This window comes from Anabrus simplex, chromosome 7 (genome assembly GCF_040414725.1).
Source record: "Anabrus simplex isolate iqAnaSimp1 chromosome 7, ASM4041472v1, whole genome shotgun sequence".
Classification (NCBI taxonomy): Eukaryota; Metazoa; Arthropoda; class Insecta; order Orthoptera; family Tettigoniidae; genus Anabrus; species Anabrus simplex.
Window position 1 is genome coordinate 57498330 of NC_090271.1, and position 27293 is coordinate 57525622.

Below are 27293 nucleotides of genomic sequence, written 5' to 3' on the forward strand. Positions count from 1 at the left end.
GAACTGAATGTCAGATTGGTGATACAAAGCTAGAACAGGTCGATAATTTCAAGTATTTAGGTTGTGTGTTTTCCCAGGATGGTAATATAGTAAGTGAGATTGAATCAAGGTGTAGTAAAGCGTATGCAGTGAGCTCGCAGTTGCGATCAGCAGTATTCTGTAAGAAGGAAGTCAGCTCCCAGACGAAACTATCTTTACATCGGTCTGTTTTCAGACCAACTTTGCTTTATGGGAGCGAAAGTTGGGTGGACTCAGGATATCTTATTCATAAGTTAGAAGTAACAGACATGAAAGTAGCAAGAATGATTGCTGGTACAAACAGGTGGGAACAATGGCAGGAGGGAACTCGGAATGAGGAGATAAAGGCTAATTTAGGAATGAACTCGATGGATGAAGCTGTACGCATAAACCGGCTTTGGTGGTGGGGTCATGTGAGGCGAATGGAGGAGGATAGATTACCTAGGAGAATAATGGACTCTGTTATGGAGGGTAAGAGAAGTAGAGGGAGACCAAGACGACGATGGTTAGACTCTGTTTCTAACGATTTAAAGATAAGAGGTATAGAACTAAATGAGGCCACAACACTAGTTGCAAATCGAGGATTGTGGCGACGTTTAGTAAATTCTCAGAGGCTTGCAGACTGAACGCTGAAAGGCATAACAGTCTATAATGATAATGTATGTCATCATCATCATCTTCCTTCCAAGTATTGGGCCATGTGACCCGTTACGGTCTTGCATTTTACTTTTTGCAAGACTTGAAAGCAGTCAAATGTCCTTCCGACGGGTTGCTAGCCTGAAGGAAGTAAGAACATTGGTGGGGCTGCCACCTCTCAGCTAATGGACTAGCTGAAATCACAGCATTTCCTCCATAATGGATGTAACGGTTATACCGCCGTGACTCTGTCAACAGGGCTGGGAACAGGTTTTCATCTCGGGAAGGTGAGGTTGGCCTTTGGGCAGGAGAGGTTATGTCATAATCATCATCATCATCCTTCCAAGTACTGGGCCATGTGGCCCGTTACGGTCTTGCATTTTCTTTCCATCGCTTCATTGGACGTCCTATAGATCTCTGTCCTCTTGGCTGATAGCGTAGGATCTCCTTTGGTAGTCTTCCAGATTCCATCCTTTGAACATGACATTTCCAGTTTTCTTGGTAATCATAGATGTAATTGATTACTGATTTCACATTCAGTCCCTTAAGCACATCTTCATTTCTTATACGATCCCATTTCGTATAGCCTGCTGTTCTGCGCATGAATGTCATTTCACGTGCTGTAATTCTGGAAATGTCTTGAGTTCTTATTGTCCATGCCTCACTGCCGTAGCAAAGGGTTGGTCTGGCTAAAGTGTTATAAAGACGTAAGCGAGTGTGTTTCTGGACAAGAGATGGCTTCATGATATGATTTATGATTCCTGTTGTTCTGGTAAATTTGGTTATTTTTGCAGAGATATCAATTTCTCCTTGGTAAGATAAATTGTATCCCAGATAATTGAATTCGTTGACTCTTTCCAAAATTTTATTATCTAAACAGATTTTACTCGGGATAGGGTCCTTCCCCTTAAAGGCCATTATTTTGCTCTTTTGTGGTGAAATGATCATGTCGAATTTTGAAGAGACTTTCTGTAGATTAAATACTGACCACTGAAGATCATCTTCTGATGATGCTACCATTGCAACATCATCAGCAAAGAGTATGGCATCTAGATGTGTGAGATATCTGCTGACTGGGATTGATCCATGCCTTTCATGCCTCCATTCCTGTATTATGTTGTTCATATAGATTATGAACAGCAAAGGAGAAAGTCCACAACCTTGTCTCACACCTCTGCTGATCGGTTTCCATTCAGTCTGATGATTACCTAACTTTATTGCAATAAGGTTGTCACTGTACATGTTGTATATGTTATCTATTAACTGTTGTGGGACATTATCTTCTGCTAAGATATTAAGAAGTCTGTTCCTGTTAACTAGGTCAAAGGCTTTCTTAAAATCAACAAATGCTATGTGAGTTTCCAAGTTAAATTAATGTATGCTTCAGCTTAACACAGAGGGGAATTATGTTATAGTCACAGCATCTCGGAAGGAAGCATAAAGAAGAAAGACATTTCTTTTTCTTCTTAACTTGCCAAGTTTAAAGAGTCTTTCTAAAAGTACCCTCCCATAGAGGTTTCTAATGTCTTTATTAATGTTTTCATGACTGATATTAACCCCTTGTGGGCAAAAGCATATTATGCCTGCATGCAGAGTGAAAATATGACAAGTTAAAAACTCATCCAAACATATCTAACATTAACTATGTCCCCGTTCGCATCTCGTAGACCAACAACAAAATGGCGGCGTAGGAAGGTATGGCCCATGCGATCTACTAAGGCAATGAACTTCGTATCAATGCAACGTATAGGAGGCTATGTACGTCACGGAAAGGATAGGTTTCGAAGACACTGGAGAACAGTAGAGGCTCATTTGAATTGTTTTAAAAAAAAATATAGCAGCGGGTGAATTGTTTAACGAGACTCTAAAAAATTACTTTCATGTAGACAAGACGCAGCTGCGAGCAGATCTACATATTCAAAGAATTGATTTGCCTACTGAAGAAGAATATTAATTATATATATTCGCGACAGCATATAATTAAAGTATTCATCGCTGTATGCCAGTAGATGAGCCGAGAAAAAAATATAAATATATAAATTTTGGTGATATACGACGGATTTGGAATATCAAGTAGCAACGTAACGATCGAAAGAATCGGAATTCACCATTGTGAAATATTTAATAACTACACACGAGAAGAGTATAACTACCGTAGCAGTAAAAAAATAATAATTATTTACGGAGAAAACTTTTTACAGAAAGAAAAACTTTAACGATTATTTCAAATAACAGAAAATGCAGAATATCATGACTAGTTACTGCGCACAGGGAATTCTTTTCATTGTCAACAGATACATGATGATGACTGTCTGCTAATTCATCAAGATGGACCGAACTGGGGATATGTACCGTCGAATCAGATGACCAGACGGAGATTATTGGACAGACCAACCAGTGGAGATGATGACGTTGGATGAGCATCGGCCAGCCGAAAGACCGGATGATACGGAGTGGTCTGACGAGCTACGTAACCAGCAGATGACCGCGAATGTCCAGTTCAGACAGAGATCCAGTTCCAATCTGAGGGTCTAGCAGCAAGTGAAGGACGGAGCAACCACCAGACCAGATGTAGCAACTGACGAGCTAAGTCCATACTTTTCTATAGTAGAGTAGTTTCTTGCAATCTGCACCCTCAATCTATTTTGGCATGTGCTGAGAGTTTGGTGATTTATGAAGTAATTAAGAACACGTGTGTAATATAAGTAATGTGTGAAATACTTAAGATTTTAAAATTAGATGGAAGTGATGAATTAGAATGACAATATGACATATACTGGATACTGCACTAGCACATCGACAGTGGAAATAATATCCGATAAGAGAAAGGTATGTTACTTGAGTAGAGCTAGAATCAATGAGTCTAAGTTACTAGTAAAGGTTCGATTAATCTCGTTTTACCTGAGTATAGTTTACGTCACGAATTACCTGCGCAATACGATGATCATTGACAAATTAAGTATTCCTTTCGTCAGAGAAAGAGGGCATATGAATTCATATTACTGTTATTAAAAATAGAGGTTATTGACTGCGTATTTTGCTAAGCAATTCTTGAATATTTAGCATATGGTTTCGGAGTTATGGCTATATGCATGCGGCTAAATGGAAGCCGATAGGATGTTAAAGTATCGACGGTAGTGTATTGAAATGTGATTATATATTGATGAATGGTTTAAGTGAAGAGATTTAGTTATGTTATACGGGAAGTGTAAGAATTGCTATTTGATGTGTTAATGATTTATTAGTAATATAAGGTGAGTTTCTATGCCATGTTTGAAAATATACGTCAAGAAGAGAATTTCGCGCAGATGACCATTTCAAGGTAAGGTAAACATGAATTATGTAGAATTGTGTATCGTGACAGTGATATTGTGTTTGACTTGGGTGAATAACAGGTACTGCGTAAGAGAGAGTGTTCTTATATATATGATGCAATAGACTCATGATTGATTATATATCTAGTATTTCATGGAGCGGTGATCTTACAGGTTGATATGAAATACCTGCATTCTATACTATCCATACACGTTCAGTAGCACGTAGATAAATGAAATATTGAGACAGTGCAGATCATAAGAGTACATTGAGCCACAATAGATGAGTGTGTAGATTAGAAACTATTCGAAGAGTTAGTTAGATTATTTTTTTTTATTTCTACTCAGATAAATATGATTTTAACTCAGTATATAAAAATGAAGAATATTACAATGGTTAGTTAGGAGCCAGATATCGTAGGCACGAGGGTGGTATTGCTTTAGCTCGTAAGTCGTTACTTGTTCACACTAGAAAGATATTACCTAACACTCGGAGTTCAAACCTATGAAAGACTTTAACTTATGAATGGAAGGTCGGTGAACACTGCCACAATTTAATACACGCGAAAGTGTATACTTGGGAAACATGTCTCATATGTTGTGAGGATAACTTTAATAATTAACAGAGCAGTATTTACAATATGAAAATTTAATTTGATTCCTTGAATGCTCAATGATCGCAAATATTATTTTAAAAAAAAAATGTAATACTTTCGGAACATGGCTACGAAGGTTCACATGTGTATTTATTGGAATTTGAACTTATAAATGAGAGAATGTTAGCATTTTTTTTTCGTTCCACTATTTTATCTTAAATGAGCCAGCGCTGACTCTAACTTATTTTCAAATGATGAGATAACACGGAATTAATACTACCCAGATTTCACTATATCTCGAACATTAATTTTTTGTCAATAAATAATCTTATATATTTTCTTTAGTATGTGACTGAGTTATGATTTCTGTTCTGGTAACGTTTAGAGTTAAGTTAGTTGTTAAGTCTTCTAGATGTAAGCAATCGACAAGTTCTTACAAACGAAATGCGAGATGATTTCTAGATATCGGTCGTCATTCTCGTGGATATTGATACTCCCATCACGAGTACCCCAGCGGCTAATTTCTCTTCGGAAACCACGTTAAATAATTACATATAAAATCTCAGATTTTATGGGTGGAAAAAGGATACCCTGAGAAGAATTAATGAGCTACCGGGATAATCTTGCACTGACCGTTGCAAGAGCGGGTGCAACTATAAACATGAATATGTATATAATATAAATTATTTACCTTGGATGTTGGATGTAACTCCATCACAGAGGTGCACAGGAAATTATACAAATTTTTTTGCAACAACATGTTAGTGCATAAATGGCATAAAAGTCATTCCACAAAAAAGAGCCCTTATATCAGAAAGGAACTGAAGATGCAGTTCTTTGGACACACTGCGAGACAACTTGGACAAAATCTAGAGAAGTTAATCATGGAAGAGGAGGTTGAGAGCAGTAGACCATGGGGAAGCACTGCAACCAGATGGACAGGACAAGACGTGAAGACTGTCACCGGTTTATCTTTCCAGTGTGCCCTGAGGAAAACTGAAGACCATCTGGGATGGCGAAGCTACAGCAGAGATGTAACCAGCAAAGCCAGTGAGGTCATGACACTCAGAAATGAGTAAATTGATTTGTGATGATGATGATGGTATGAGAAAGAGTTGGAAATGATGAATCTTCGATTCTACATCTTCTAGTTGGAGGTGTTGCCTGTTGTTTCCGTTTGTCTCCCTGAATTTCCGTTTTCTGCTGAAATATGTCAAAAAAAAAAAAAGGCATTAAAATATACGGTAGCAGTCCGTTATAGCAAGAATTCATAACGGCGAAAAATTTACTCACTCTAGCGGATTGTCGTTATATCTGAATTGTTGTAAAAGTTGGGAAAAACCCCATACACGTTAAAATCGGTATGAAACGATAACCAGTTTTTTTCAAAACTTGCGTTTTTGCGGATAATATCCACACTACGGCTTACTCGTTTGTTATTATTTGAAATCTGATACTATGTGAAGGTTTGTGTTTAATTTCAATCTGAAAAAAATTATAGTATCACTCCAGAGGCCTCTGTGGCAAACGATTCAGATTTCTTCTTCAAACAGCGTCACCTGTCCTAACTGTATATGTATCATGAAAACATAGTTCAAGCGCACGTAGAGAAATGATAACCTCCTCGCTACATATTTACATAGGAATAGCCTTTCCGAAATTTAACTAGACGTGAGAAAATATAAACTATCCTCTGAAATCAGTGATGTACTCTGCCATATCTTGAGGTGTATCACTTTCTTACTTAATTTCAGTATATTATATATTAAAAATAAAAAGATCATTTTCTTCAGCCTATATTTCTAACGAGTTAATAACTGCTATCAGCCACATCACGCATTTATTACAAAAACGTGTTATCCTCTTTCATTTTGAATTTTCTTTCAGAGAACAGCAGTCAACCGGTATTACTAATAGACTCGACATCGCCTTCGAATGTCGACAAGAGAACTAACAAGTGTACATAGTGAAAAAACTATACGGTTCGATGATCGATCACATTTTGTAGGAAATGTTTCAGTTTTTCTTATTCAAACTGCTTCACCTAACCTAACTTAACCGTACTATATGTATCATGAAAACATATTCCAAACGCCAGTAGAGTAATGATAACATTCACGCTATAAATTTACATGGAATAGCCTCTCCAAAATTTAACCAGACATTATGCCTTTGCTGGCGGGATGTAGTGTTTACAGTGCACTATTCTTCTGGCATGGGCTAGAATAAATTTGTTACTTTCATTGACCTGTCTCAGTCTCATACTTGGCTTTGAAAATATGAAAGTGACCGAGGTATGAACGATTCTAGTAATACCGTTCCTTATGCAGCCAGTCCCTGTTATGAATGGTGTGAAAATATCGCTCATAGGGTCGGTTGGTGCGTGCATTTCTTTTTTTTTTGTTATTTGCTGTACGTCGCACCGACACAGATAGGTCTTATGGCGACGATGAGGCAGGAAGATGCTAGGAGTGTGAAGGAAGTGGCCGTGGCCTTAATTAAGGTACAGCCCCAGCATTTGCCTGATGTGAAAATGGGAAACCACGGAAAACCATCTTCAGGGCTGCCGACAGTGGGGTTCGAACCCACGATTTCCCGAATACTGGATACCGGCTGCACTTAAGCGACTGCAGCTATCGAGCTCGGTTGCATGCATTTCAGTGGGCTTGGCAGACTGAAATGAAATAGCAACTTCTGGTTCAGAGAGGAAAGGAACAGGAAACTACCTCACTCCTCATGTCCATAGTATACCTCTTCAGTGACACCTACGCTATCTATGACAGCTGTTGGTGGAACTGTAGAGGATCAAACCAGCCTTCAGGCTGAATACCGAACATGAGAAAATATTAACTAACCTCGGAAATTAGTGATGCGTACAGCCATATCTTGAGGTGTATCACATTCTAACTTAATTTCAGTGTAGAGTATTAAAATTAAGCGATCTTTTACTTAGTCTTTATTTCTAATGAGTTAACAACTGCTTTCGACAATGTTATTTACGTATTTGTTACATAAACATGTTCTCCCCTTTAATTTCTAATTTTCTTTTCAGAACAGCAGTCAACGGGTATTACTAATCGACTCGTCCAACATCGCCTTCGAATGTCGACGAGAGAGCTCGCAAGTGCACACAGCGAGAAAACAGTACCGTTCCAAAGATGATTGATCGCATTTTGTCGCTAACGTTTCAGTTTTTTTATTCAAACAGCGTCGCCTAACCTAACTTAACTGTTCTATATGTACCAAAAAACATACTTCAAGCACCAGTAGAGAAATGATAACCTTCTCGCCATAAATTGACATGATAATAGCCTTTCCGAAATGTAACCAGATGTAAGAAAATATAAACTTTCAAAATAAATTATGCACTTTGCCATATCTTGAGGTGTATCCAATTCTTACATAATTACAGTATTTAGCGTTGAAATTAAGCAAATGTTTACTTCAGCCTTTATTTTAACGAGTTAATAACTACTATCGGATACATTATTTACGCATTTATTACAAAAACATGTTCTCTTTCATTTTCATTTTTCTTTACGGCATAGCAGTTGACGGGTTTTACTAATTGACTCTGACATCGCCTTTGAATATCGACGAGACAGCTCGCTAGTGGATATAGTAAGGAAACGATACCAAAGATGAAGCTATCAAGTATGCAACCTTACCACATCCCAGGCAACTGGCTGATAAAAGAAAATATTATGTAGGATTCAAAGCTCCTACCTCGAGCACTGTCCACTATCACATATCTTCCCGCCCACTTGCCATGTGACCTACTGCGACACTTGACCTATGGCACCCACTTCCCAGCCTATACAGTACCATGCTCCTGGTTGTGTGTCCACCTCCTGTTTTAAAGTATGTGTTCTGCCTATCTGTATTCGTTTTATGCGTACATTCGAGTACCCATAATGAAATAATAGTGGCGCTCGCGATTCCTGGTGTCTTTTAGCCCCGTAAACACACATATCGTTATATTACCCTGGTTTAGGGAGAGGGACCGATGTCTTTCAGAATTGTAGTAAACGTGAAGGGATGCATAAAAATGGATCGCAAGGGGCTGGTGGACCTTCCCCCCCCCACACACACACCTCTCTCTCTCTCTCTCTCTCTCGTCATCAGTCATGAGGCTGCAGCTCTCCATTCTCTATGTTTCTCTGCTTTCCTTTCCAATTTGTAACAGGAATCTAATGGTTTTTACTGTAAACAGGTTCTTCTTCTTATTAAAAACATTCTTAGCCTGAGCAATTCTACTCAATATCTCACAACAACTGTTTCCAACGCTCGTGATTTTACTTCCTAAGTATGTAAATTCAGACATTTCCTGTAATGTTTTGTTTCCCAATTTTATCTCTGTACAGTTTATTTTTCATCTACTGCATACTAAAATATTACTGAAAGTGAAAATAGATTTTTAATATATTTAACAGAGTACAAATTATTTAATGTGAACTTGTAGCTAACTCACCCTAAGTAATGGAAAAAAAAAAAAAAAAAAAAACAGGTGACAAATACAAGATGAATAAAAAATGGAAAGCAGCAAAATCTCTAGCTTACCATCTAGAGAAGGTCTGCCTCAACTTAACATAATAAAATTAAAAAAGGTTATTCAACTTTTTGATTAAACAAATAGGATAATAAATACTTACTAAATGCAAACACTTGCTTCATTGCATCATTACGAAGCATACCTATCATTGGAAGCATTGTGCCTAAAGTAGCCTTTACAAAAGGCACAATACCAAACACATTAGCCGAGGCAAGATTGGCCATTGTGTGCATAACTGTATAATGAGGTACCACCCCAGGATTAAAACACTTCAGGACACCCTCCATCACCTGAAACAAGATAGATATTTTAATATTCACCCAATCAGACTGCAATTCAAATTATGAAGTCAGGTTTAAGATTCCAAAATATATTGTGCAGGAAATGGTGAAAGAATTAATGTAGTGGAGGTGAGTGGTTCCAAAGATTACCCTCAATACACATACTCCCAAACTTAATACAGATCTTCTTCTTTTGTCATCAACCCGCAGTCTGGATGGCAGCAGTTCGTCACGTCTCTCTGCTTTCAGCCTTCCTTTTGAGAGCACTGTAAGTCAAGCAGCCAGCGTCTTCCATTGTCTGGTTGACGTACTCTAATCTCAGCCTGCCTCTGGTATTCTTCCCAAAACTTCTCCCTCAGCATCCTAAATGGCACTTGCCAGTCAATCATGTTGAACACTCTTTCTAGGTCAATAAAAGCAACGTAGGAAAAGTGTTCAACAAGGTTGACTGGTTAGTGCTATTTAGGATGTTGAGGGAAATTGGCATGATGTACAAGGACAGGAAGGTGGTGTCTGGCCTGTATACAGGTGAGGTATGGAGAACACCAAGAAGAAGCTAGTATCAAGCAAGGAGTACGACTGGGCTGCTCCCTTTCACCTGTCCTGTTCAACAGGTACATTCACAGGGCATTGGATGAAGTCAGATATAAGCTTGGAACAACAGGAGGAATTAAGATCCAAGGAGAGAAAATAAATAAGATACAATTTGCTGACAATACTGCAGTGTTAGCTGATGATAGGGAACAATTAGACGCGACTCTGATGCAAATGGAAGACACCCTCAGCATTTCCTACAACACGCAAAGAAATACAAAACTAATGTTATGGTAGTCAGAAGAAACAATACAGGGGACAGTACAGTCTGTCACCTACCTGGGGAACAAATCACATCACATGGTAGGCCAAGGATAACTCTCATACTTGGTAAACTAATGTCAGAAAATTCAAAGTTACTTTCATCATCCCAGGATACATTTTCATTGCTGCTTTCTTTAGTCTTATTTCTAAAATCAGTCGTAGTCCCAGGATTGCTTCCTGGGTGCCCATACCTCTTCTGAATCCAAACTGGTCGCCTCTATGCACTGCCTCTAACCTTCACACAATTCTCCTTAGAATGATGGAGGTCAACAGGATCTTCGAGGCATGTGCTATCAAGCTGGTGGTCCTATGGTGCTCACATTTTTTTTGCGGATGTTTTCTTCAGAAGCGGCATTATAGAGCACTTTTTGAAATCTGTCAGAAGTTCCCCAGTTTCATAAATATCCTGGACCATACGATAAAGCTTGTCGAATATGTGTTGTCCTGCAGCCTTAATTAGTTCTCCTGGCATATCATTGACTCCAAGAGCTTAAATGCTATGTTGAATACATCGCGCAAAATAGAGTCCCCCCTTGTCTTCCGGGCCAATTTCATCCACGTTTTCTATGTCCAAATCTTCAATTTTCCTGTCATACAGTTTTTCAAAATATCACTTCCACCTCTCTACTATTTCTTTCTGATCATACACTAACACTCCATCTTCATTCTCAACTCCGTTGCCTTTAATTCAACAGTTCCCAAAGGAACATTTACTGATTTGTAGGCACTTTCCAGTTTCCCTGTATTAATCATCTCATTCACTTCCTTCCGCCGGTCCTCTAGATACTGTTGTTTAACATTTCTTATTTTTTTCCTTACTGTTTCGTACAGTCTTCATCCTTCATCAGCGTCATCTGATTTCAGCTTATGTCTAATTTCTATTTTCTCCTGTATATTTTCCATAATCCACTCTTTCTTCATTCGTGCCCTCTTTGTTCTGACAACTTCACTGCTGGAACCAATAATTCTAGATTTCAATGACTGCAACCTTTCTTCACTATTCAAATTACTATTATTTGTCACAGCCCTGTTTGTTTGTCCTTTATATAACAACACAACTTAATCATCTTTCAGTCATGATAGGTCCCATTTGTGGCTCATGCTCTTTCCTAACATCTTTTGAGACCACACCCAGCTATATCCATGTTATGATCACTGCCGATATCAAGTCCTGGGTAGCTTCTGCACTTTTTACTTGGTTGCAGAACCTTTGCCTATTCGGAATCTCTTTCTGTCTCCAGATGATGACCAGGTGAACCTTCGGCAAGGATGGTGGTAGAACCCTGTACTGCACATCATAAGTAGTGTAAAGTGAAAATTCTACTAGCCAGTCATCTCTTTCATTTCTCTCTCTAAGTCATAAGGACCCTCTATCCCTCAATATTTTTCCTCTCCAAGTGAACCATTCCAATCTCCTATAACAATGAAATTATCTTTTCCTTTAACCCTACTTATGGTAGAATTTATCTGGTCGTATACCACTCCAATGTCTTCACTCTCATTGGTAGAGGTTGGCATGTACACTCGAATTACCATAGTCTTGGACAAACAAGATCCTTTCACTTATTTGCAGATAACAATCTACCCTTATGTCCAAGCTCAATCATCGCCTGGTCTTCCTTGAATGTATCCTGTGTATGTCACCCGATAGTCTCCACTTCAAAAGTCTCTTCCATCGGGCCACCTCATCTCGCTCACACCTGGCGCATCAAGTCACTTTTGACATTTCCATCTTGAGGTTTTCTAGTTTGTCGCAATGAAGAAGTTTTCAAACTTTCCAAGCCTCTATTCTTTTTTGTGGTTTTTTTTCTTTCAAATTATTCTGTTTTCTAGAAGTAACTTACATTCTTTTACAGTTCCCACTCTGAAATCTGACTGGAGGACAAGTTTACTTCCAGAAGATTTTACAAAATTACACTTCATATTATAATTAATCAGGACAACCTGCTGATTCTTGGGATCTTAAATGCAGTGCTTTCCCCTTGCCCTCCGCATTCTATGCTGTTGACCGCATGGAGTGGTTCTTTTGCCTTTAGGGGTGATTTCTCACCCCAAGGGCAATAGGGTGCCCTGAACCTACACCCACTCATTCACCCTTTGCTGTTGTTGTTGGCCCTTGGTGAAGGGGGACTACTTATACCTGGTCTGTAGCTGCCATACCCACAATTAAACGCCATCAAAGGTTATAAAAAAAAAAAAAATTAACATAACTCAAAATTCTTTATAATATATATACAGTATGCATCATCAAAAACCACCGGAAAATGTTAACACAAAATCACAAACAAATTATAGGCCTACCTGCACTAACTTAGTGTTTTTGGATGTAAAGCACTTCAGCACAGACAATGCTTTAAACATTTGATTACCTTCATCCTTAAACAACAAGAATCACATTCAACATACCAAACAAACTAATGAGTAAATTAGCAATTAGCTTTTCATGTCTCTGGGATGTTCTAGTGTCCTAGAAAAAATGTAACATTTGTAAATATTTCTGATCTGGAGCAAAGTCACTAATGAAGAATATAGAGAAATGATCTACAGATTACATAATATACCTTTATTAGGCACAAAGCAAAGAGGCTAAAGGATATTGCTATTAGTAATCAGTCTTATCTGAAGTAAATTAAGAGCCAAAGGAGAAGATAATAGAACAGGACTAAGAAGGAATCTTGACACAATCAGAAAGAGAAATTAAGACAAGGGTGGTATGATGATCAGAATGGGTACCGTATATGATGAGATATAAAGAAAGGTAAAAACCAGAGGAAATGGAAAGGAAATTATTCCTCATTATTAGAGCTGGGATTTTTATGTAGTATCAAGTGGCATTATCTATATATATAAAATAAGAGTTTTGTCTATACATTGCTCAGAATTTGAAAAGGATGGTATTTCTGTATCGGTCATGTCCACAGTAACAAGAAAATGCATTTTTTACTTTTCCGTAATTTCTGTCTGTCTGTCTGTCTGTCTGTCTGTCTGTCTGTCTGTCTGTATGTATGTATGTACACGCATCACGAGAAAACGGCTGAAGAGAATTCAATGAAAATCGGAATGTAAAGTCGGGTGATAAACCGCTACAATCTAGGCTATAAATTATTTTAATCACGCCGTGTGAAATGGTAGTTTAGGGGAAGGCCTCAAATTTAATTCTCAAATATTTATGTTATTAGTGGTCGTGTCTTAGTGAAAATCGCTAGACAAAGATGGGAAATAAGTCGCTACAATATGGGCTATACACGCTGAGAAAAACGGTAGTTTAGGGGAAGGCCTAAAATTTAATTGTCATATATTTATTTTATTAGTGGTCGTATCTTCACGAAAATTGGTATGCAAAGTCGGGGAATAGGTCGCTATAATCTAGGCTATCAATAATGTTATTCACACTGAGTAAAATGGTAGTTTAGGGGAAGGCCTGAAATGTAATCTATATATAAAATAAGTGTTTTGCCTGTACATTGCTCAGAATTTGAAATGAATGGTATTTCTGTATCGGTCATGTCCACAGTAACAAGAAAATGCATTTTTTACTTTTCCATAATTTCTGTCTGTCTGTCTGTCTGTCTGTCTGTCTGTCTGTCTGTCTGTATGTATGTATGTATGTATGTATGTATGTATGTATGTATGTATGTACACGCATTACGAGAAAACGGCTGAAGAGAATTTAATGAAAATCGGTATGTAATGTCGGCAGATGAACCACTACAAGCATGGCTATAAATTATTTTATTCACGCTGAGTGAAATGGTAGTTTAGGGGAAGGCCTGAAATGTAATTCACAAATAAGTTATTTATGTTATTAGTGGTAGTATCGATAAATCTATATATATAAAAGAAGAGTTTTTCTGTTCATTACTCAGAATTTGAAAAGAATGGTATTTCTGTATTGGTCTTGCCCACAGGAACAACGAAATGCAGTTTTTACATTTCCGTAATTTCTGTCTGTCTGTCTGTCTGTCTGTCTGTATGTATGTATGTGTGTGTGTGTATGTATGTACACGCATCACGGTAAAACAGCTGAAGAGAATTTAATGAAAATCGGTATGTAATGTCGGGTGATGAACCACTGCAATCTAGGCTACAAATTATTTTATTCACGCTGAGTGAAATAGTAGTTTAGGGGAAGGTCTGAAATGTAATTCTCAAATAAGTTATTTATGTTATTAGTGGTCGTATCGATAAATACTACATACCTAACATAACTTTAGTTATGTCGTAAGTTAGTAGTAGTTATGTAAGAAGTTATTAAATTTTCGATCACTTATGTCTTATACATTGTTACCGTACCGCATATAATCGGAGATATTAATGAATTTGGATTTTTGTTACTAAGTCCATATGAGCGCCGAGTGACGAGAAAATGGGTAAACAGAATTCAGTGAAAATAGGTATGTAAAGTCTGAGAATAAGGAACTACCGTCTACGATATAAATAATTTTGTAAGACAGCCTAATATCACAGAGTAGAAAGAAAACTAATGTGAAGGCCTGCAATATAGAAAGCTCATAAACTTTATCAACAATAACATTACATTGATCATTGTTTGTTGTGATGTGCTTTTTGTCTTCTGTTTCCTCTCATCCCCGATAGATAGGATTACTGCAGCGTACCGAGGTTTTTTAATTTGCTTGACGCCGCACCGACACAAGTAGGTCTTATGGCGACGATGGGATAGGAAATGAATAGTGGTGTGAAGGAAGCGGCCTAGGCTTTAAGGTACAGCCTGGTGTGACTGGTGTGAAAATGGGAATCCACGGAATACCATTTTTTTTGCTTAACGTCGCACCGACACAGATATGTCTTATGGCGACGATGGGATAGGAAAGGTCTAGGAAGTGGAAGGAAGCGGCCGTGGCTTTAATTAAGGTACAGTCCCGGCATTTGCCTGGTGTGAAAATGGGAAACCACGGAAAACCATCGTCAGGGCTGCCGACAGTGGGGCTCGAACCCACTATTTCCCGAATACCATCTTCAGGGTTGTCGGCGGTGCGGTTCGAATCCACTATCTCCCGGATGCAAGCTCACAGCTGCGCGCCCCTAACCATACATGCAACTCGCCTGGTCGTACCGACTGTAACAGCCTGCCTGTATATTGCCAGGAAGTAGCTGGGGAGTTATATAACTTTCTTCTTTAGCATGCCATTCCTCTGGTTCATACATTTTCTGATATTACTGGTACGTAACACAGTGGTTCATCATAGCATTCGAGCTATTCAATCCCTACTCTGAGGCACTGATTGGAATGAGTAGTGTGCATATTTAACGGAATAATGACAGAGGAGTGTTCACGGCAGTCTGCGACCTGGTTACTCCAGCGCTGGAACTTTGGACTCTTAGATCGGCACCGTAGTACTGTTCGTTGAAAATGAGAAAGTGTGCGGTTTTTCATTTGATCGAGTATTTTACATGATAACATTGCTTTCAATCGCTACATTCTTACTGACGTTTTTGTAATGACCTACGTTGAATTCAGTTAGGAAAACCACCAATTCAGTCTTTCTGAGAATCCCGTAGCGAAGCACGGGTACATCAGCTAGTATGTACATAAATATGTAACAAAAAGCACCAAAATATGTAGCAAAATATGTAGAATGGGAAAAATATGTAATATCATATAATTAATATAAACTTACCATTTTGTCAGTTACAACACACTAAACACGCTTTATATTACATTTTGCAGCACAGTGAACAATTAAGTATTTTTCAATGTTCTTTAGAGTCATATTATATGAATATATCACACACATATTCAATAGAAACTTATTATTTTCAACACTCAAAGCATGTTTATTCCTTAAGTTTTGTACCACAGTGAACTATTAAGTATTTTTCGATCTTCTCTGGGGTCATGGAAAGGCGTTTGTCACTTAGGATGTTCTTATATGCAGAGAAAGATCTTTCAACATCACATGATGTAACTGGGGCAAATTTTGGGAGAGGAATTTTCGCTGGAGAAATGTCCTCGAGTGGATCAACGTCATCTCCATTTAGAATTCGGCACACACTGTGAAATGTTGAATAACCAGGATTTCTCTTCAACACTTTTTGCAATTTACTCAATACACTTGCACCAGTTTCCCCATGCACAGCACTTAGTTTTTCAATAGCATCCTCTGTGATGGCAATAGAATCTTGCAGTGGCAGTCCTGATGTTTCTAGACGTTTGATGGTTTCTGGAAGCCAGCAGAAGTTGCCCCTGATGTAGGTGATTGAGGAGACCATTTTGGAGTCACTAAAGTTATGTTGTGCATTACCTCGTCATAGCAGGCTTGAAGATAATTCTTGGGTAGTGTTGATTGGTTAGTAACATGTTGCTTGCAGTCTTTTTCCAGAAAAGATGTGAATTCAGGCACTTCAAGTTTATACCATGGAATACTGGCTGCAATCATTGCACTGCATAAGTCTTTATAAAAAGGGTTACTTGAAGGTGAAGGCTGCATCTGTGTTAAAAGGATTTGTTTCTTTTGTAGACCTAACTGTTGGTTTTTTCTATGCAGAGCACTTCGTGCATGTTGCTCAAGCTGGGATTTCATGGAACATGCAATATGTTTGTTGCATGCCTGGCAAATCACTACTTTGCCATCAGTTGCAAAGGACTCGCCAACTGCAATCCATGATTTTAACTTTGAAGCCAGCGAGGATGCTACTGGTGCCATATTGACTCTAGAGGAAACTGATGTTCATGAACTATGTTCTTCAGCTGTTCAAAAGAAACTAAAACCTCATTGAGACATCTCGAAAGAAGACAGCTCTAACAACAGATTTGGAAATTCCTAACTACATAACAAAAAGGTCACAGAAATGCGCTTAGAAAAATATTGAAAGTGGCTAGTTGTAAAGCAATTAACTCTAAAAGGGATGAAAGATTTAAGACTGGCACATGTAAAGTAACAGTTTTCCTGCAGCTAATTGGAACCTTTAGAATAACCTATTTCGCAAGGGTCTCTACCTCCACCTATCATCCTCTCAAATACCTGTCACTCATATTTACCTTAACCCCCTGTTGAGAGAACAGACAACAGCCCCACATTAAGTGTGAAACTTCAATTCAGCAATTTATTATATATGAAAACAGGAAAACGCTAAAATATGTAATTTTATGTAATATCACTAAGAATATGTAGAATACCCACAAATATAAAAAAGATATGTAAAATGAAATTCGGTAATAATAACCCTAATATAGTGTTTTGTGAACATATGACTTTTCCCAGCACCTAAATAGCAAGGAACAAAATATGTAATTACATAGAAATCCCAGCTCTACTCATTATGATGAAGATGTATGATAAGAAATGCTCAGTAACAATACTGAAACCAAATTACATTTCACTTACCTCAATACAATGTTTCTGACCCAGAGCCACAAGGATTCCTGAAGCAGGCATTTGCACATCAGGTAAATATTCTGGACTGCGAGTCATTTCCTCCACTCCAAACTCCACCAACTTGTGAACAGCATCAGGAGTTATTTCATCTAAGTGTTCATTACAAATCTGTTCCATGACACGCAACAGTACCACCAGATGAGGCCCAGATACCTAAAATAATCAATATAACTCATTGTAACCTTTTTTCACCGGCATAAGATCACACTAACTATTTGGTACAAACTGTATGGTTCATATACATGAACTCAAAATGACACACTGTAAGAAATAATGACGGCATGAAAATCCACCAGAGAATTGCTGAATTAATCTCTTAACTTAAAAACCTCACAAACATTTGGGCAACCAGACAGTATGCAGTAAATAAACTCTAAATAGAAACATTTCGTGCATCTAGTTACTTAAACAGCCACAAAAAAGGCACAAAATTTCACTTTTACTCTTCGATTTTTGAGACAAACCGCCCATCACATTGCAAAGGCACCATCCGCTGTTATGTGTCACTGTATCAGATGACAGGAAAAAGCGGGAAACATGCTTACAGGCACCAAATAGTTTTCAATTGTATGTTATTCTTTTCTTTTGCTCTTGTTTTGATATGGATAGTGAAGAAGAATTTCATTTAAAGTGTAGTTGTGTAACGGTTCAAATCCCGTTACAAGATAATATCTGTATTATTATTATTATTATTATTATTATTATTATTATTATTATTATTATGTCCGTATTATTATTATTTTATCTGTGAGATTACTATTATTTTGTTATAATTCTTATTCAATTCAATTTTGCAATGCTTGTCGCTTGCAGGATTGTACTTAGATGTATGCATATATGCGTGTGTGTAAAATAACACTCAATACATGTACAGTGAGAATTGTTATATATCAGATGTTGGATATGGCATCGTTACATTGTGCAATAATGCTGGCGATTCTGCCAAGTCATCGCCACGTCATGGCTACGTCATCGTGCTCACTTAGCACTGAGCTCTGTTCCTTTGAGTTTCTTAGGGAGCCCCGGGGGATTTCACCATTACATGCAACAGTTTGAGGCGTTGTGGGAGTATGTCATTGTTATTTCTGGAGGTTACGTAGCTGTGTCACCCAACGTCTATAAAAGGTGGCTACATCTTGTAGCGTCAGTCATTAGTTAAAGAGAAGCTGAACAGTGAAGAAGTCTATGAGATGAAGAGGCCTCAGTCGGTCAGTCAACGAGTGTGAACGAGAGATGGAGAAGACTCAGTGAGCCATTGATCATTGGTCATTGAGAGAGTGAGGCCAAAGTTGGTCCGTTACTTAGTTGAAGACATGGACGCAAGGGCTTACCATGGAGTCAGAGAGGGATACCACCTGCTATGAGGTAATACCATATTGACTTACAAAGAAGTCAGATGATATGGAGAAGAAGCAGTCACAAGGATGTACCACCAAGTTAGGCGTGACACATCTACAGTAAACACCAGATCAAAGGAATACGTCGTAATTACACTCAAAGTGTTGAAGGTACAGTCAAGTGAATCAGTGAGGGAAATATTTCGTATAAATTGTTAAATGTCCGGTCAAGAAGAATTCAAATTCATGCCTAGTTTCTTTCAGTTGCAATGTCATAATTTCATATTCTCATCTGTTTTATCGCAACAAGACTCACTATTTTTTATATATTATTTAAAGAATATATTTTGTTCTATCAAACGAATTCATAGTTTTATTTCAATGACAGTAAAATATCTTAACCTCAAAATTAATGGGGAAACCGAACACCAATCTCCTTTTCCCAGAACTTATATGGTATGTTGTCAAAAGTAAGCTTATTACCCCACACCCTGTTAGTGTTAGTATAAAATATCTTACAGTTGATCCAAAAGTGATGCAATGGACAGTGGTAGTGAAAAAGCATCTTCGGATGATGAAAGTAACTCTGATTCTTCTGACATTAGTTAATCGGTGTAGTGGGAAATAGATATGAATGCAAGACTTGGAGTCAAAGGGAAGGAGATCTACAGCAAGACCGAGGGACAGATGGCTGAAAGGTGTAAAGAAAAGCATCAAGGCAAGAGGAGGGAACTGGATGATTATGACAGTAGAGAAGTGGTGGATGGACAGAAAACTATGGAGAGTCTTATGTTCCAAGCAGACCTAGTCTGTGGTTGGAAACTGCTCCAGATGATGATGATGATGATAATGATGATGATGATGATGATGATGATGATGATCACAAAATATTCACTGATGAAAACATTTCACATAACTTCCATTTGCTTTTAACTGCTACAAATATATATTCATGCTCTTGATAAAAGTTCATTAAAAAAACTAATAAACACTTTTTGTGATTAATTTTGAAAATTATAATTCTGCATAACTTTGTTTATAATAAATATTTAGTTTCTGCAATTAAAAACTGGGTAATTTTGGACGAATATATATATTTTTTAAATGTTAAGTTAAGGGGGGAATGATATCTCTGACATTTACACATGAAACTACACAGCTTTAGACAATACTGAAAGTAGGGAAGTCACCCAACTGTCAGTAAAAAGTCAAAACGTATAATTTTCCTACTGTCCAGCCCCATGGTTGAGTGGTCAGCCTCTTAGCCTTTGACCCTCGGGTTCAATTCCTGCCCGGGTTGTGAGATTTTAATCGTGAACAGTTAATTCTCTAGACTATAATTCCTGCAACTCACACAATGCACAAAACACTACTTCCTTCAAAATAACGCAGAGTGTCCTATGCATAGCAGGCAGGCACCACCCACCCTCACCAGAGGGTTGCACTAGGTTATAATGGCCACACAAAATTATTATATATATTTGTGTACTGACATTTTTGAGAGTTAGTTCTATTTTAAAACACTTACCATCAGACATGCAAGAAAATAATAATATCTGCTCACTTGTGAAGAAAAACACGGTAAATTATACAAGAGGAATAAGAGACGTTGTTAAAATCCTTGACCCAATCAGCAAACAAAACCGACACCCTCTAAACTGAAGAGCTCAATGCTGACCATTGAACTAAGGACTCTGACTCTAAATTTCAACAAACCAACATTAAAACTCCTTTAATTACATAAAAGATGATAACATAATTCAATTACTATTATATTCTGTTACTGGATTTGATGGGTTGACAGGTAATAGAGAGTAATCTCTAAAGGTCAATTATTCTGTGAAAATAAGTGCATTATATCAAAGAACTGAAATGTGTCAGCAAAAGATTCTAAACAGATATTAATTATCAGGTAAATTGTTAAAAATACCAATGCATTCAATAATTTTATGTTAAAAATTTATTGTAGTCTGGCAGACAAATTAACAGCTATTTACTACATAAGACAGACTCACTTTACATAAAAATACACCACGTCATCAATGCAGCACAGAACACAGACAGAGCTTATAGCATTTGCTGGGACTGTGAATATTTAGTTTTCATAACTGCATTGCATTTAACATAAACATCAAGCTTACTAGGTTGTGTTGAGTCCATGTAGTTCATGAAGAGTTTTACCAAAATTCTTGATTCATAAAATGTCTGGCTGAAATGCTGAAATTGTACATACACGGAATTTTCAGAAAAACAGTAAGCAGAATTTTAAATATAAAAACTGCATATACCTTAGGATTTCTCTTACGAAAAGCAGCTGCATTTTCCAAAACTTCATTTGGACATTTCTTGGCAATTTTACGCAAGGAAGCTCCAACAGCTTCACGAACTCCTTGATCCTTATCTGCAGCTGCCTCTATCAGTGCACCAACCACCACTGTAAAAAAAAAAAGAAGAAGAAGAATGATTAACTCCCTAAAAATGAAAATGTATTTTGTAAATACAACACTTTAAATGAAGTTTCCAAAAGTAAGTTTTAATCAGGTATGAAAATAGAGGAGGAACTGTTAGAAGCTGCAAGGGAAGGCCAGATGTAAGGCTAATGTAATGCTTAAAATTAATTTGCTCGCAAGTTTAACGACTGTCTTCCTAATGTTGTTAAATGTTATTTTCTTTACATCCCACTAAATACTTTTACGGTTTTCAAAGATGCCAAGGTGCCTGAGTTGAGTCCCGCAGGAGTTCTTTTACATGCCAGTAAATCTACCAACAAGAGGCTGACCTATTTGGGCACCTTCAAATACCACTGGACTGAGATAGGATCGAACCTTGCAAGTTGGGGTCAGAAGGCCACTGCCTCAACCGTCTGAGCCATTCAGCCCGGCTCCTAATGTTACTGATTATGGGTTCTCAGATTCTAAAACCAAGAGTTCTGCCACAATGCTCTTTGATTTTTTTAATTATTTGCTTTACATCGCACTGTCTTATGGCAATGATGGGATAGAAAAGGCCTAGGAGTGGGAAGGAAGCGGCCTTGGCCTTAATTAAGGTACAGCCCCGGCATGTGCATGGTGTGAAAATGGGAAACAATTCGAAAACAATTTTCAGGGCTGCCGACAGTGGGCTTAGAACCTACTATCTCCTGAAGCTCACAGCAGCGCAACCCTAACTGTACGGCCAACTAGCTCAGTAAGTAAGCTCTTTGTTGCTGTACACCTGGCGGTAATTTCTTTTCTGATTTTTTCCATTCTATCCTATGATCTCTTTTATAAGGTTTGTGCTTCTCTTCAGAATGCCGTGGGCCCTCATAGATGATACACCACTCAAAGACACTGCATCTTTCCAGTCGCCAATGTCAATTTAGCACTTCATAAAAAACACACAAAAGCAGAATTACAGTAGAACCACAATTATCCGAGGTAATGTGGTCGATAGCACCTCGGAAGCTGAAAACTAGGGTAATATGGATAGCAGCAGCCATTCTGGATACAAATTACATACTGAAAATGAAAACCTACAACCTGTTTTCCAGTCATTGACCGGGTCAGGGATGTGATGAATGAAACATATATAGGCTGTTATTACAATGGGGTTGCCACTCCCAAGGTGATTTATTAATGAGTGATAAATGCTATGAAATGATAATGGAGAGTGTTGCTGGAATGAAAGATGACAGGGAAAACCGGAGTACCCGGAGAAAAACCTGCCCTGCCTCCGCTTTGTCCAGCACAAATCTCACATGGAGTGACCGGGATTTGAACCATGGTATCCAGCGGTGAGAGGTCGACGCGCTGCCGTCTGAGCCACGGAGGCTCCACAAATTACATACTAATTTAAATAATACAGTATCACTTTTAAGCCTCTTTTCATATCTTAGTGAATTTCATGTTGTATGAAAACAAAACAAAATACACATTCACATGTTTGTAATACAGGTTTCTTATACTGTATGGTACACTTTAATATGTATATAGATTTAATAATACAGTAATTTACAGTAGACATATTGCTGTACATTTTAATATGAGTGATTTATCTTCCATTTAAGTAAAAGAAAGACAGAAGTCTAATCTTTTGGGTGGGCATATATAACTTCCTTTAATAAGTCTCTTACAGTGTTCTCTTTAAATGTGGTTCCTTGTTTCTTTCCCACAATATTTCTTAGTTGCCTCCGAATCACAATACTGGCAGATGTAACATCATCTTGGTTTTCGATATACAGACGTGCTGTTTCGATGACATTTACTCAGTCTATATGAAAAATCTTGTGTGGATTGTCAGTACAGTCGTCATCATGTTCATTACATGCTCAGAACAGCACAGCATTTATGAAAAATCTTTCATGAATTACAAGAAAATTAGTATATTACACTCACAGATTACCATCGGATTAGCCATGGTTAATTGAGGCTCAGATAATTGGGATCCTACTGTATATCCATAGTCTCAAGAAGGAAAAGAAAGAAAGAAAGAAAGAAAGAAAGAAAGAAAGAAAGAAAGAAAGAAAGAAAGAAAGAAATAAGTTACAATTTCTAGAGAGGATATTTGAGAGCAGCAAACTGCAATACAGGAGCAAAAACTGTCAGTTACTTCAACCAAAATAATAGATACAAACAGAGAAAGACCACAAAATCATATTAGAGGTTTATTAAGTCTACTAAACAGAATAAAATACACAAGTTTTCAACTATCCTAAGACCAATGAGTGAGGGTCACTAAGTCAGTACAACCAGTGTATTAATTATTATAAAATGGTTTAAGAGACCAGTACTTACTTTCAGTCGTCTGATAATGAGTTTATGGCATTATTGATTCATTTAATAAATGAGATGATATTGATTCTTTCAATTTTTGAAATTTTGAAATATACATATTGTACGCTATCAATTAATATCCTTAAGAGAACAAAACCACATTAGCCAAACTTGTTAGTGCAGACAATGCACACCTCCTCATTTCTCTTTTATCAGAGTAATAACATTTCGTGTTATGTCGAATCATGTACAGATAAGAAAGGATTTCCACCCTATCAATCTGTGTATTGTAAGAATTAGCTTACAGTACCGGTTTTGACCCTAATTGGTCATCATCAGCTGAACATAAATACCTTTACATATGTATCAAACAATAATTGACATTACCCTGTCTAAAGGAGGATGCCATAAGGACACACCATATCTGATTGTGTCCAAACTGGGCATGTTGAGTGTGAGTTAGTTATGTGTTATGATTTGACTTTCAGGTACATGGGTATAAAGCTATCTTCTTCAGGAGTAGAAATTTGACTGTAAAATCTATCCTAAGCATAAAATATCTAAGTTATATACACAAATACAATAAACACATTAAAATACACAGAACATAATAAAATACATTAAAATAATGAGTATAAAACATTTCATGGACTTGATAGTGCGTGTCTAGAGTATATCTTCATTCCCGTCTTTAGAGTCCATAGTAGTGCGGTACATAATCTGGTGCTTGCGATTGTCGGTAATGTTGTAGGTCTCTTAAGAAGTCTTATTGTTTACTTAAATGATGTCTTCACTTGTGTATATGATAAACTGCTTTTATTGTTAACAAAATCCAATTATATAGACAGAGGTAAGTATGTGCAGCTGTGAGTGGAGTCTTATTCCTTGGGTTTGGAAGCAGATAATATGGTCTTGGTCATTCGTGTATTTTTCTTGATGTTAGGCTATTGTGGTGGCTCCTTCCTCGTCTATATCTGTGTGCTGGTGTTATAGTTGTGTTAAAATATATCTTTCACAGACAACTGTAACACCAGTTGTGTTATAATATATCTTTCACAGATAACTATCTCACAATACTGGCAATGTCTCCACATTGACGTAAAAACTGCCCAAACACATAAGTTTTCAGTATGAGGATCACAAAGTGAGAGATCTAAGTAAGTTTATTTTGCTTTTGTTTCTTCCCTTTTCCTGAACTTATCCAGCTTTCTTTTTATCTTACAGTACCTGTATCAAGACTGAAGATCTGTTAAGATAGCCCCTCAATGAGTGTTGATGCCCACCCTCCTGGGAAGCTGAAATGAGCTCATCGGGGGCTGAGAAGAAATGGACATAAAAGAACTGGGATTGATGAGAGAGTCTTATGAATGTCAATATGTATGCCATCCTACTCAACCTAGCGCTTGTAAAACCTTAAATTACTATGTTTAATTAATTTTAATTATCTTTTATTAAGTGCTAAGTACAACTATACTCTGTAAATATGTATTGTACATTTTTAAAACCTCAAATATGTATTGTGAATACATCTAACCTCAAAGTCTGTGTAGTCAAAAACTGTAGAAAACTCTGTAATATTCGTATATTGGGTATAATCCACTATCATTCCGATTACATATAGAGGTTTATGGAAACTCACTGTAATGATATACTATTCAGATACATGTAGAAACATCAGGAATTTTGTAGATTTTGTCACTGTGCTTTGTGTATACGTAATTAAATATTTGAGTTCAATTTACTCCAATCGAGAGGCCAGTCGATCAATTGTTCCTTGATAATAGATAATAATTGATAACAGATGAAGTCCGTAAATCGTAGTAAAATAAATTGTTTCTTGTAAGTTCGGATGCGTTCCATTTAGAGTGTAACACTTCCAGAAGTCGATATTTCTAGACTGTTTGTCGAACAGTATATATACTGAACTGACAGAGTGTACAGTGCGGGTTAGAGTGAGTGTTACGGTGAGCTGAGGATTTGGTTGACATCTGAACTTGTCAGAATCGACTTGAGTGAGAGGGTAGTCAGTCTTGCCTGGTGATGGTAAAGTGAATAATCAGTGTGTGGACTTGTTGATATCTGTACTTTTCAGAATAGACTGTATGATGGTGAAGTGAATGATGAGTGTGAGGACTTATCTGTACTTGATAGAATCAACAGTAAATGGCTTCAGTGTGATTCCTTTAATTGTGTTGTGTATAACTGCGTGTTTTTAAGGAACAGACATAGCGGCAATAAAGTGGTTTTATGCAAGGAAGTGAAAGTATCCTGTGTGATATTTATTTACACCAAAATAAAATCGCACCGAGAACGATATGTATTTGTAGATGACGGTGTATGAAGATATAGAGATTATTCTTGTCCTTTCGTGTTTTCACATTTGTCCCATCTCCTGTTTCCGTTGCTCTCTATCCATATCCTGACCTGCCTTTATGTTTGTTCTATTTTGTGTTCCTTTTCTTTTTTGCTATTGGTTGAATGTCAAAATAACTCAGATAGGAGATAGGTCTTATGGCGACGATGGGATAGGAAAGGCCTAGGAGTGGGAAGGAAGCGGCTGTGGCCTTAATTAAGGTAAAGTGGTTTTATGTGAAAATGGGAACCACAGAAAACTGTCTTCAGGGCTGCCGACAGTGAGGTTTGAACCCACTAACTCCCGGATGCAAGCTCACAGCTGCACGACCCTAACCACATGGCCAACTCGCCTGGTACTGGCACAAATGATTCCCTGGATGATGTATAAGAAAACCACCATTAACTTCATAGAAATTGTATTCAATAGACCTTGTTCATTTCCAGGATCCTTGATGGTGTCAGTCAGTAGACTAGCATTTCATTTCAGATTTTATGGGCCCTGGCCTAATCACATCAGTGGCAATGATCATGCTTAACATGTTTGCTCCTTTGTATTATTGTACAAGGTTCAAATAATACATTGATTTAATTTTAGCTCTTCAATCAGTACGTGTGAAATGTCATATTCAGAAACTCATACCCCAACTAAACCATGTGACAATTATGAGGGTTGTTGAAAGTGAAAATTCCATTTTCAACAGAGCAAGAATCATTGGTGAAAATCTGCTAGAGCAGACAGGGTTATTTCTACCCCCATGGCTAAATATCTTCCTTCATCCAGTATGGGGCTGCTTGGCATAGGAAAGTTCTCTCCAGTTGTTTGAAATTACCAGACCCAGTGCAATAGTGTGATCCTCTTCTCGTCAATAATAGTGGATTCACTTACTCACAAAAAGGACACAATTATGCATCAAGAAAGAGTTTGAATCACATGGAACTTGATAAGGGTGATTGTAAACACTGATGTGAGTTCAATATTAGAGTAAACAGAGAGTTTACTGTGGAAAACTGAACACTAGAAGGTAGAATTGAGTACCCATAGGATCCGTCTCTAACTTGGATATAAGATGTGATATAAGCAGGTATGGAGGCATACAGATTTTGTACGGCAACCTGCATTCGTCCATATTTGCTACAACTGGTCCTCTAGATCGTGTAAACTCCTAAGTTGCTGAGGTTGGCCACCCAGGTGGTTCCA

At 37.6% G+C, this 27293-nt stretch overlaps 1 protein-coding gene across 1 annotated transcript in view; it reads right to left on the minus strand.

The window, feature by feature from the left end:
• c11.1 (maestro heat like repeat family protein c11.1) overlaps nucleotides 1–27293 on the minus strand; it is a 264060-nt gene that overhangs the window by 195577 nt on the left and 41190 nt on the right. Inside the window, exons 3-5 of the mRNA XM_068228566.1 lie at nucleotides 21278–21423; nucleotides 17602–17805; nucleotides 9217–9406 (exon numbers count right to left, since the gene is read on the minus strand). Of these exons, the coding sequence (XP_068084667.1) occupies nucleotides 9217–9406; nucleotides 17602–17805; nucleotides 21278–21423 (540 nt within the window). The remainder of the gene's footprint in view (nucleotides 1–9216; nucleotides 9407–17601; nucleotides 17806–21277; nucleotides 21424–27293) is intronic.